General features: G+C 37.5%; 1 protein-coding gene across 1 annotated transcript in view; it reads right to left on the bottom strand.

The window, feature by feature from the left end:
* HTT (huntingtin) overlaps positions 1–13,982 on the bottom strand; it is an 81,330-nt gene extending 67,348 nt beyond the window's left edge. Inside the window, 8 exon segments of the mRNA XM_035898633.1 lie at positions 38–216; positions 1,663–1,804; positions 2,087–2,225; positions 2,676–2,755; positions 4,750–4,809; positions 8,456–8,576; positions 9,000–9,083; positions 13,971–13,982. Coding sequence (XP_035754526.1) covers positions 38–216; positions 1,663–1,804; positions 2,087–2,225; positions 2,676–2,755; positions 4,750–4,809; positions 8,456–8,539 — 684 coding nt within the window. The 5' untranslated portion in view covers positions 8,540–8,576; positions 9,000–9,083; positions 13,971–13,982.
* Between the last annotated feature and the right edge of the window lie 14 nt (positions 13,983–13,996).

The following is a 13,996-nucleotide window of genomic DNA, read 5'->3' as shown; positions in this document are numbered from 1 at the left end:
AACAGTCTTCAGGTTAGGGTTATTATTCGTATTTTACCTGTATAAGTTGTTCTGGTGAAGGCGAAATCTCTGTTTCTTTTCTTGTTACACCAAAACTGCCTTTCAAGCTGGTATCCTTTACTTGTTGTTGCAATAAAGGTATGAGATACCTTAGTGTAAGTAAAACACCCAGAATTAAAAGAGTAGGATGATCATCTTCTACAGGAACCAACAGGCCTGAGGGTAGAAAAGAAGCAGCCAAATCACTTGTTGACAATGGTTAGTTTCAATACAAATGTTACTTCATATAGTCTATATAATAGCTTCTTTAAAAAAAACAAACAAACAAACCACCAAACCTAGCAGCAACTTAAGAATGCTTTCTAAATGCAGAAACATTTGAAAATGCATTATGTAATATTCCTGACAATGATTTAAGCAGTGTGAGAGAATGGTCAGAGAACCCTGTCTCACACCCCCAGTTCCCTTCCTCTTTCTGCTCAATAAAAAGAAAAAAATATTTTTGTAATACATGATGCTTTCACCAAGTTATCTAGACTTCCCTGCTCCTCTCACCTGCCTCCTTTCTCCACCTGGCTCATTAAGGCCAAACATAATTCCCTCAAACACAAACATGCTACTATCATAATGAATGACATTTAGACTTTTGCCTCCTCCCTCAAGTACTGGGAATCTTGTTCCATATACCTATCTGCTAATCAACCCCAAAACATATTAAGAACAAATATAAGTTATGTAATAAAACACAATGTTCTATGCAGGGGAGAATATCAGAATCAATTCATGGAGTTCCTATTAGTGCTCCTGTCTAAATTCAGTACCATTGCCAAGACATTATAAAACATCACCTTTGAGGCAGGAAAGAAGGATGTGTGCACAGAATTACACTATTTTCAAGTCACAGAGAGTGAGGAAAGTCACTACGTGGCATTTGAATTTTTCACCTGTTTTTATAAAAAGCAAGGCTAACAGGATAATGCTTTATGTATCTGTTGGTCTTCCTTACCTCTCCTTTTGCAATACAGTCTACATGGTAAAGAACCCATTGTCAGTAACAAAACTGAGGTAAAAGTTTCCACTACAGCCCAGACAAGCATTTCATCATGAGTTGCGCAACACCCCAAAGATCATGCAAACTTCCCAGCTGAAGAAATATGGAAGCAACACCAGATGCAAAGTTGTGTGCTCTTAAACAAAAAAATTCCATTTCTGGTCTAAGCTAGATTTTCAACAAAGAATCTACACGGTGGTACTTCTCAAAGAGGTTACAGGGTATGTGTTCATGATGCAGAGAATAGCAGTCATATCCTCCACCTCAGACCTGCTGCACTAACAACCAAGCTGCTGAACATGGCAAGCCTTCACAGACTCCTGAGCAAGTTCCTCCAGAATCCCTAGACCTCCTTGTTTTCCAGCAGGCTACTTGCTTCCCTAGATTTGGCTGTTTCTTTTCAACATTACTGAATTAGCATTGCAGCACACACCGAGATACAAATAGCTTCAGTCATATCTTCATCTGACTTAATACAAACCAGACAAAGCATTAGCAACATAACTGGTAGTTGAAGTATCCTTGCTTTGCCTGAAAACCTCTCACATGGAAAAAAAAAATTCATGTTACTAACACCTGAAGCAAATTTCATTTTTTTTCCTGAATCTTACCTAAAAGTACATTCAATAGCCAGGCATAAAAATACTGCATTCTTCGCGAATGTTGACAGATGCTTACTGCTGATCCTGCTGCCGTTCGACGGATAGTAGGGGAACTGGACTTAAGATTAGCTATGAAAGCCTTCAATAAAACCTAAAATCAAAGATAGCTTACTTAACTTTTTATGAGAAAGAAAAGGAGACAGAAGTGAGCAAATGTACTTTTTCATTCTTTCAAAGCATTATTTAATATACAATCAAGCAACGGCAACTTTTGCCTTAATTCAGACATGCAGGTGTAAGACTGCTTGCTGTAACATCTGATTGATAATGCTGATAGCTTAGAATCATTTAGGTTGGAAAAAACCTTTAAGATCATCAAGCTTACAGTGCTTTGAGATACAACAGGAAGCACTAATAATTTAAAGAAAGATACCTTAATCTCATTGTCATTTGCAAAATTGCCAAACGCTGCCATGACTTTTGGTATCGCTGCAGCTAGTGTCTCTTGTACTGACTCTTCAGGTCTCTTACTGATTCGTGTTAGACAGGGCAAAAGGTTCACTAAGTACGGCCTAAGTATGGCAAAGGAGAAAAATTCATTTGAAATCATAACAACTGTACCCATCTAAACATTTTTAATTTATACTCGAATTCTGTGGTATTACTAAATCATAAAAAAAAAATGTAACTGTTAGCTACATAGAATGTAGGAAAAGACAATAGTCTTCTGAATATAATTTGCAGACATTAAAATAGGACTAAAAAAAATACACTTAAAAAATACAAGTCATTGTCCTCACAAATTTCTCCCCCCCTTCCCTCCAGAGTCATGTACAGCACAGAACTAAAACTCCACTAAAAGAAAACCAGCTAATTAAATGAAGCTACTTCAGAGAGAATGATGTGATAGGAATTCTTCAATCTCCCAATTATGTATTTACAAGTTGAGAACAGTAACATTTTGTTAACATCTATATTTTGTTCAGTGTTCTTTGGAAAGTTCATTTCTAGGATGTGTTTACCTGCATTTTTGAGGCCGAACTAGATGGGCAAGCTCAGCAAATCTCCAGAGTGCAGCACGTAGACTTCTGGAAGCACCATTCTAGACAGAGTATATAATTGTTACATTTCATCAAGCAAAAGCACTTCCTAAAAAATACCTACAATATACAACAGCATAGAGTTTTATAACAATTTACTTAAACAGATAAAAGTGTAAGGCGTCTGGAAGCCATAAATTTACTTTAACCATCAGGAAGCCGAGTCAGCTCTGTGATTGCCTTAATTTTTCTAGCTGGTATCAGGAATTTTGAGTGACCCAAAATGAATAATAAGGAACACCAAAACAGAGAAGGAAATGTCCAAGGTCTCCACTCTGCTGAAATCAGCTTAAAATACCACAGAGAAAGTCATCAACCAACAAAGAAACACTGATGATATGAGAGTCTAAAAAAAATAAAAAAAAAAAATCACTGGAACACTTGCAGAGACATAAATGCAGCATAAAATTTACAGCACTGAAGATATGCAAATAATGTTCAGCTCCTGAGCACATCAAAAAAAAAAAAATCCATGTACTAATCTGTAACAATTCGTAATAACTTTCATGCTGAAGTTCAGTATTTATTTGTCTGTATTGACACCTTCAGTTGTGTATCTGACTTGAGCTAGAATGCCTTTAGAACCAGTATCTAAGGACATAGTAAAGCTCCTTAGCATTGCTGGAAATATAGAAAAATAAGGAAGGCAACAGATGTCTAGGAGAAATCATGCACTTAATGTAGTTAGAACCTAACCAAAATGCTTGTCAAATCAAGTCCCTCTGAAGACAGAGCTGAGATATTTAGAAACTGTCATTTCTTCCTTATTTTCTTTAGTTAGTATATCAAAGGTTCACAGTCTTGTTAGCATGACAAGTGAAAAAACTTGCATCTGAATTACAAAATGTGCATTTTCCAGGTTCAGAGCCAAACAACAGATTTTGGCACGGCTGCTAAAGTGATCCAGCTGATGCACAAACAAAATTCAGTTTGCTGGGTGATTCTGTTATGCCTGCTACCTCTCTCTCTTGCCTCTGCCACAAATCTGAGAGCAACTACTCAAGAAGCACATGCCACCTGAACAACAAAGTATTTCCTCCTGCACCTGGTCATAACATGCAGAAACTTCAGAGCAGTTTTTGGTTTTGTTGGCTGTTTTCTGTTAACTATACATCTATTTCTACACTCTCAAAAATTTTACATCATATTAAGGTACAACAACACAGTAAGATATTCATACAGGGCCTACAAGTAGTCCACATCTGAGAGGAAGAGTTATCCACATTGTTTTTGTTACTTACTTTATTTCTAGAGTCCTATCATTCCCAAAGAAATGTAAAAAAAGGAAATAGCATTACTGTTCAACAAAGAACACCTGTATTTTCTTTCTTTACAAGCCTTGCTATACATTTATAGATGCAAGAGACTGAGTTCAGTGATACTGAACACATTATTTTTTCTTTTGTAGTCATGTACTTAAAAAAAGTCTATTACTAAAATTTTTCCCATGGACATAAATTGTGTCTTTTGGTGTAAAGAGAGATGCTTCAGTATTTTTACCTATGCTTCTTACAGAAGCTGTTAAGCACACGTCACACATTCACAAAACAAAGTAGTTAAAACCTGTATCAGGTCACTTCAGGTCTTGATCAAATTATTCCTCCAAGAAGTTATATCAAATTAATAATGTCACTGTCCTCTACCACCCTTTTGCTTGAAGTTATTCCTTCCAGCTCAGCCAGTGGAGCAAACATCATGAATACGCCTTCTTCATTTGGGTGCAGAGTCACTAAGGTTAACTCAGACTGCTGTTCACACCAAATGCTCACACGTTTTCTGCCAGATAAGCTTTCAGGAGTGGTTAAATCTAAACAATGGGGCCAATAGTGAGGAACCGGGTAGAATAATACATTAGAACAGTCACAGATCCTTCCAAAGTGAAGCTTTGACCTTGATCTTAAAAGACATACACTATTTATTTACACTAATGCCACGTTCCAATATACTAAAATACTAAATAACACATTTCAAAAGGACATGAAAGCAAGAAACTCACCTTTTTAATCTCTTTATACAGTTCTAATTGTAACCTAGGAAGATTAGAATCCATCAAAGCCTGCAATAAAACGCATTAAGAATGTATTATATCAGAGGGGAGGCACTTAAATGATTTAAAGTTACACTTGCAATAAAACAGCTTCAAAAAAGGCACAGGACTATCTAACTACCCCTGTATTTGATGTATAACCAGGGAAGTGCTAAATAACGGAGAGACGCCTTTACCTTTCACACAGACACAAAACAGAAATGTGGACAAATTCTACAAACTCTTAACAGTTATTTGCAGTTAAGATTGACTGCTTTACCTGTTCTACCTAAAACAGGCCATATGGGATCAGACTACAAGCAGAGCCAACCTTACGTGCTTTTTGGCAATCGCCGAGAATAGATACTCGTGAATAGAATATTAAAACACAAAAATAGTATTCACAAGCAGCGAGAGGCATTCCCTGCTATACATCCCCCCTTGTCAAGGAGCCTCCTACTGTTTCTCAAACTGAGTCTGTATTTGTACCATTACCTTTAACAACCCTTGAAAACCCCTTCTTTCATGAATTAACCTATTTTTTATTACAAGGTGTTCTGGACACCAGGAGCATCACATCCCAGGATCTAATCAAGCATAGTGCGACAGAACATACATTGTCATTTGAACCTGCAGCCTGGCTAAGAACTTGGGTACATGAAGTGAAAGTAAGCACCGAGAAGTGGTAATTTTCTGTTCACCTCAACTTGATCATTCTCCCTCCATCTTTAAAATGGCAGAGAAGAAAAAAATATAAAAATAGTCCTGCTATATATAGTCTCTTCCTACAGAATATTTTGTACACATCCTTTTTCTTCCATTTTTTTCCTAGTGCATATGACTGTTTATGAACATTTCCACCACCACTTCCTCAGATGAAATGAGCACTTCATACAGTGTGCCAGGACCTACATTATGTATTTATACACTGCTATAACGTTTAGCATTTCATTCTTTATTCCTTGCCCAATAACTTAATAATTTCTAATTTTCTATCTGCCACTAACCATTAAGCTCACATCTTCACAGGATTATTCTTACATGGCACATGCTGATGTAGAGGCCACAACTGCTTAAGCATGGTGAGTGAAGAGCTTGTGGCTCCTCTGGAGCATGATTCCGCTAGCCTAAAACTGTATGCCCCAAAACCTAAATTCCCCCCAGTTATACCAGTCGTTATAATAAAGTGGTATTACTTTCCCCAGAAAAATCTTACCTGGCTTGTATCTTTATATTGTCATAAGCACCCCAACTATTAACTGCACGTGCCTAGATGACAGTAGGTAGGGATAAATCTCACTTACTTCACAAAATTTTTTATGGTAAGTTCATTGCCCCTGTATATATGGATAACAAGCAACACAAAAAGGCACCAGCTACTATTTTATCTTCAAGGATAAGGTGTCCTTATAACACACTCAACTGGACACTTCTTACTAGTGCATACCTGTATTTTTAGCAGGCTAGAATCTAAAAAGTCATCCCAATCAGAAAAAATTATAAAGCACAGTCAACTCTACTACTACTAATAAATCCCAATTACTGAGACCAACTGTACTCCAACCCATGTGAACAGTGCCACCAGCATCATTAGCTCAGAGAATACTACAGCATCATACATCAGCTTCAGAAACAAGACAGCTTCAGTAACACCTTACCCGCAGAAACCTGCTAACTCGCAGCTTGGTATTTCTTCTTTTAAATAAAGGTATCACCAAAGCTATTTAAACTTTGAGCCATTTACGCTGTCTGCGACGTTCTGACAGGTAAGTGTAGTGATACTTACAGCCTTGTCTACACAGAAGTGTTAGCATTTTAATTGTACATATGAACATAAACTCCAGACAGAAATACAAGTAATGCTTACATCTATATTCTTATATTTAAAGAGAGAAAATATAAAGCATCTTTCTAGCAACAGAATCAGTCTCTAAAATGCCTGAGGTACTAAAAGCTGAACGTTGACCATTATGCAAGCTTTGGGGCATGATGCCTCTGTTCCACTCATTACAAGCATCACTGCTACTTGCACGACCAAAAATAAAACTGCACATCTTTCTGCCTCTGCATTTATTCATGAGAGAGCTTCTGCCTAAAGACTAAGTTGCTTCCACACAGCATAAAACATGGAAACAGAATACAAACTATGACCAGCTTCAATAACAGTCTGATATATCCATGCAGTTGGAATATTACAACTATTACCATTTCATAGCTGAGACCAACTGGCAAGCTTAATGACCAACAGAAGACTCCATGATGTAAAGTCACCTTAATCTTTAAACCAAAACAAACTACGATACAAAGATTTGAAAAAAAAAAAACACCAAACTGCATTTTTCAAGTACCTTGAAACATGCCAGAAAGCAACAATATTAAATAGATCAGTGAATTAAAGAGGTCAATTTTATACCAAGCCCACAGAAGTTTGGCAGAAAGAAGGAAGGAAGTTTGCATTCTTCAGAACTGTTTCAGAGCATCTTTTAAAGCAAATTTGGACTAGATGACCTCTAGGGGTCCCTTCCAACCTAAAACATTCTATGATTCTATGGAATTAAGTTACATAATAATATATGTATTTCATAGAGTGCTAAACTCCTGCAAATGGAAAAAACATTTAGATCAGAATGAATAAAGTGCTACAGGGCAAAACGAAAAAGCAAAAGACACTTGCACTTCATCATGCCCTAACATTATGGAATACAATAGATAATCAGTAAGCTTTCTCCACACAACTTCCAGTGACAAGCTCAACCCTCAAAACTTAATTCATTCACACATCAAACAAATAGAACTTAACTGAGAGAAATCCCTACAGAAATAGGAATGTTTTGTTTGCTTGCTTCTGCACATCCCTTCATGCTAAAGAAAATTATTATTTGCATATTTCTAAAGCACTTAAACTTTGCACCAACTAGTTTAATTATTCACGTACATTACATGGACTCAAAGGTCAATTACTTCAGAAAACAGAGGAAAATAAAAAAAAAGGGCAGGTGAAGGTAAGCGTGTCCTGGAAGCCGCAGCTCACAGCAATTACTTAAGAGGTTCATTTTAAGATACTTTGAATCAGACTTAGACCTAGCCTGACCTTATGCGAATGCCTGCCTGCTGTGCTCCAACAAGTCCTTCATTCTGGATCACAGTAGGATAATAAACAATCTCCAGAGCACCATATTTATCCTAATTATTGCCCAAAAGCTCCTCTTCCAAGTCTTAACAAATCACACTACCTGAATTACAGCATACTGCTACTTTGGAATGAAAAGCCACTACATCTTTTAGTCAGCTTTTTAATAATATTTTTACCTTTCCTCATGTTAAGTATGTTTAAAGAACAACAATAGAGTATGCCTCCCATATAACAAGACTATTTTAGAAAAGCCCATGTTCTTGTTTTGATTAATGTGAAGAGAACAAAGTTAATGAACAACTGAAGAAAAGAATAGGTTAGAATAATGAATGATAGAAGACAAGTTAAATATCTTGATCTGGGCATAAAAAGCTCTCCTAAGAGCACATACAGAATTCAGTAAAGATGCTTACTTAACCTCTTACATTATGATATATTATCAACAATAAGAAAAACAACTAAAAGAATATCAGTGTGAATTCATACAGGACAGTGCACTAAGAGGAGGTAAAGTCTGGTACTACAGTATATAAAAGTTCTTACTTTAATAACTTTATTAAGGCATTCATCAGCAACCATCCGAACATCAGACTCTGCATCCTCACTGCAGAGAAGAAAAAGTTCCATAGCAATCCCCAGCAGTTTCTGAAATTCTGGAGAATTTCTAAATCAAGAAACATTAGAAAATTACAATGAGCTCCATGAAAAGGAAACACCAATGCTGTTTCTGAGGGGGGTTCAGAATCCAACTACACATATATTATACACAGTTATACAAGAGGGGAAGATACTCAGTGGATTGAAGCACTTCATTAGCAGCTAGAAGTCATTTCCCTGCTCTTTCCTACGTAATCTGGCAAAGTATTTGACCTCTGTGCCTCTGTTATTCTGCCTGAGGTAGAAGGATAATGACTACCCTACCAATGCTTAAACAAAATTACTTCTTAGATTTTGGTTGGTTAAGTACCATTTCAGTTTTAAACAGAAGCTGAGCATTTAAAATCAGCAATTATCAGAAAGGTCCAAATAACCAACACTCCAAAGTAGCTATTCGTATTAATGCAATAAATGAGAGACAATGTCTTACCTTAAAGACTGAGCAACTATGTTTTCACATATTGTTAGGCAATGATTCACTCGATCTTTCTTGGTAGTTGAAAGTTCTTTCTTTCTAAAACGAGAACACAATGATAATGAGTCTGAGATAAGACTTCAGAAGTGAGCAGTGACCATTTAAACACTCTTGCTAGAGTAGCATCTAATAATTATACAAGAATAAGGTGCACTTCGTTGGTCATTATATAAAAAGCTGTATGCCAACTACCTGTAGTCCCAGGACTTCATATACTAAACTACTCCTGAGAGCATGCAGGCACACAAGCAAAAGGAAGTATACAATTTAGAAAAAGAATGATCCATTTAACAGGGAGTATCATATTAATTCCACACCTTTTACTGACAAAATATTTGGAAAACAAAACTAAAGAATGAAGAGGAGTAAAGGGAAAGGAAGGAAAAAGCAGAACAGACCTAGAACAAACCTGAAAGAAACCCATAGAAAAAGGTTTGGGAAAATAAGCCATGAGAACAAGCCTTCCAGACCTAAAAATACTGCTTTTAAAAAGGCTTCCCTCACACATAGTATCACCTATGTCTTCCTCTATCTTGAAAAATCACCACAGAGTCTATAATAGCACTTTCAGATCACCTCTAAGAAAACAGCAAATACTTCCTAAAATGTCCAACAGATTTTGCAACTTAAGTACTGTTGATGTGAATGGGCACCTGAGAAACTGAATAAATAATTTCAACTTTTATAATTTTATCTAGCATTGCCCACATCTCTTATGAGCACCATTTTCATTCAACCCAAGAATAGAACAGGCACATCTGAACTTGCCTGTAAGCTCACTACTTCAGATACAAAACACATTAAAGATACTGCTGAATGAGACTGCTTTGAGAATAAAGTTCTTTACTACCTACACATAATATAGCCCTGAGCAAGGCAGGCAGTAGCGTTCAATACTACTCAGACTGGTACAGATCAATCTCCTCAGCAGATTTCTGTAAACAGAGAGCTCATCTACCACCTCACTGAAATAAATAACTTAAAAAATTAAAAAAGGCCCAAATAAATAAAGTTTAATGTAAAAATTCAGAAATAATGCATATAGTTAACAAACTACCATTTAAACTGAAATAACAGAAACTAGAGGTGAAGACTAACTATTAGTTACTATCCAAAGGGAAGGAAGAACAAACATTCAACCAGATCTGCTGTACTGAATCTTTCATCAGCCATTTGGTTATTCAACCTCAAAAAAAAAAGTAATCAGCCTTTGAAGGAATGAAAGAAAAGGAGGAAGACAAACACTTAATGTACATCATGCGCGCACACATATTTTCTGTGCCTACAGAGAGAGAAGGATCTGAACAGAACAGTATCTGAAGATAGAACACAGGGGTTTTTTATTCACAAAAAAAAAAAAGAAGCTCTATTCAGAAGTATTATGAAGTCCTCAGGCAAACTGCTGACGAGCATACCCAGGGGACAACAGCAGCATCACATATTTCTTAGAAGAGAGCTGCAGTAGCAAGCCCCGAGTGTACGGTCATTTCAATTTGATGAATAACAGAGGGCAGGAGATACTGGAAGTAGCAGTTATCTACAGGAAAGCTTCATCTCACAAGCAGAGGAGTTTAATCTTCTGCATGCTTCTACAGACAATCTCTAGCCAAGAAGATTAATAAACAAAATAAGAAAACCACCAAGCCCAGATAATTTTGCACTCCACGTCCTGATGAGCTGGCTTACAAAGAGATGCAGCTCAGTGATGCTAATTTTTTATTAGGCCTTGGAATTAAGGATGTGTAGGAAGAGGACAGAAGCTCTAAAGCTGAACCAGCATTAAGAAAAAGGGCCAAGCCAAGCGGCTTGACATTAATCTTGAGAAAAGTAATGGGAAAACTCAAAAGACATTCTATTAATAACAAACAAAAAGATGAGTGGATCGAGAAATAAACTAAGCACAAACATGGTGGACACTTCCAACAATGCGCAGTAACACAGACAAAGATGGAGAGTCAAATAAAGTAGAAGATGTCTGCAACATACCCTAGAAACGGTAACTCCAAAAAATGACCTAAGAACCACCACTGACAAGCAGGGCAATAGGTATTATCCACGCAGCTCACATGGTCTTCAGTTAAGCAAAAAATTCATGATGCCTCTACATATAGCACCAATGAAATCAATCTATGACCACAGCTTCAGTCAAGCATAAAAAAAAAAAATCCAGAAAAGTTTCTGAGAAGAGGAAAATTAATATTGCTGGAGCTTTTACTGCTTGCTGAACCTTTTGCTGTAAAGGTAATGGTTATAATCAAATGTAAGGAAAAAAAAAATCTGAAATAGGGCACAATTACAATAATTAACTATTAGAACAAGTTAACAAAAGAAAAGGTGAAGACTCTACCTTTGGATTAATGAAATCAGAGCTAAGTACTTTTCCAGAAGAAACATTAGCAAATCATTCTCTCAACTCACTGGTTAAGAGGCAAAAAAAAGTAAAATGTAAAATATAGGATGTTGTGTGACAGCCCATCTGCTTTTTAGTTTCACTTGAGTAAACTCTGAATTTTTACATCATACCAATCAAATTTTAAGTTAGTAGGAGCTTTGTAATCCAAAACAAAATGCCCAACTCCAACCAAAATTTAAGGGTCTGAAAAAGATAAAAAGAGATATGGAAGAAAATAAGGTGCCTCAGCAGAAGTGTATAAAAGCAATATGATGACAGAGAGCTCAATCTAAGTTTTCATAGAAGAAAAAAAAAAAACAACAAAGCAGCAAGAGATAAGAGACAGGGCCAGAAACTGACATCTGACTGTAATGCATAATAAAAGCATAACACGATTATTGCTGAATATAATAAAATTAATACATGCTATGCAAACAATTAAGTCTTCTCTACCCCAATCTCTGTGATCTTAAAATATTTCATAGTAGGAGACAGACAGTCCTTAGTAGGACTCATTCACTAACCAGATGTAGAATGCTCAGGTTCTACTAAAAATATTTAAAAGGCCATTTTTGCCTACTCCAACAGGAAAGGTTTTTTTTTTAATTATTATTTTTAATCTTGTAGAGGTAGCATTGTATCATTGTAATTGAAGGTAGCTTATTTTGTGAGGAAAAAAAGTAGAGGTGGGTAGTTAAGTTTTACTTTTACTGTAGCAAAAAAGTCCAACAAAACAATTTCTAACACCAGCTGTAATAATGAGATTATTCTACAACTTGAGGAATGACAGCTTCTCACTTGCCTAATTTAGGCAACAGGACAACTTTGATCTAATGCAAACCAGTAGCATAAATGCTACAGCAGTCACCAATACAGACAGGTAAACTCGCATCCTTTTACAACAATAAACAGGTAGAACAATAGGAAGTTACCACACAGAACTACAAATATTTAAGTGCTATCTGTAGAGAACCACAACAGAGATGAACACCTCTCCCCAGACGCAAGGAAAACAAACAGAAAAAAAAAATATGCAGACAGCATTGTGAATTACATTCAAGATGTCACCTGGTATTTCGCTAAAAGTTTTGGAAGCTTCAGCAAAGACTGCCAAAATATCCTTTCATAGGCCTTTATGAGGCTTAGTGCTGTTACTGAATTTGTATAGCTCCTGAAGGCATGCAATACCATCAGCTTTCTGAAAACATACAGCCTATTTTTAAACACAAAACAAAGTCAACAAGGACAACTACAACCCTAGTTTTTTTTAATGCTTTGAGTTGATTATGCCTCAATCCAGACCACCAAACCAAGCATAACAAACCTTCAGCAAGCATCACAAATAACTTTACAATCTCATCAGTAACTTTCTAGACAGATTTTTCCAGCTGCATATAGGAAATACTGGAAATACATGGCCATCTATCCTTGATCTCACACAAAGTACTAGCACAAGAAATGCACATAACAGAGCAATTAGCCCCTGCAGAACAGTAGGGCATCTAAAACCAATTAGCTCATAACAAAGATGAGTTCTTTCATCTATTGTGCCCCAAAAGCATGCAAATGTATTGAGGTTGTTTGAGATAACACCCTCCAAACAGTATCAATCATGATAATTTAGTTGGCATCCTTATCAGAATGTACTGTGGGAGCAGGTGGCCAAGAGCCCAGCTCCGCTGCGTAGCGTCCTCTGCCAAAACACTACGCAACTGCCAATTTAGAAGTTACCTGCTCCTCAACCCGTCTGCTGCTCCTGCAGGAGAAAAAGCAATAGTGTGACTCACATATTTATCCCATAAAAGTCTTAGCGTCTCTTCACCTGCTCAATAAGAGTTATTTTTAGAGGATACAAATGTAAGGGGCAGCACTGTGGTGCTGAACAGCTCCTCACCCTTGCCCTCCAGCGATGCCACCCGATGGGAAACCTGAACATGGCACGGATGCAATGCATTTGCCCCTAACGTTTAAGAAAGTAACCGGATATCAGAAATATTTAAACCAATTCCTACGAAGTCTCTGCACAGCAAGTCGCAGCGCAAGACTTCAAATGAAGTTTGCCATAAACAAACATCCACAGCAACTCCCCGCAGACGCATCAGAGCTCAGCCTTTAACTTTAGCAGGCTTAGTGCTTTAAGTTACGCTTAAGGGGTTTTGCCTTTTTTCTAGCTATGTATTAGCCAAAGATGACGTTCCACTTCCTAGAACCAGCCTGTAAAACCCATACAACATTCCTGTATCTCCCGTTTGTTACCCACGCTGCTATAATTTAAAACGTGCTTGCCCAGAAAGTTACTCCGAGCTTAAACTTAAATAAGAGAGCAGGCAGCACTCCCAGACACGTCCAGAGGGAACAGCCTCCTGCCAAGGAGAGGGAGGCACTAACTCCTCCGGGGACTGCCGGCTGCCTCCCGGGCTGTCAGCGGTTCCAGAGCGGCAGCGGCTTGGCGGGGCGGCCTCCCCGCGGGGCAGGGGAGGAGGTGGCCAGCGTTTCGGGGGAGCCCTCCCCGTCCGCGGGCGCGGGGCACTCACGGTCTCTGGAGCGGCGCCCCCGGGGT

The sequence above is a fragment of the Egretta garzetta genome, unplaced genomic scaffold, assembly GCF_000687185.1.
Source record: "Egretta garzetta isolate BGI_Z169 unplaced genomic scaffold, ASM68718v1 scaffold107, whole genome shotgun sequence".
Lineage (NCBI taxonomy): Eukaryota > Metazoa > Chordata > Aves > Pelecaniformes > Ardeidae > Egretta > Egretta garzetta.
Note: the sequence above shows the minus strand (reverse complement) of the source record. Positions and strands in the feature narration are given on the sequence as shown.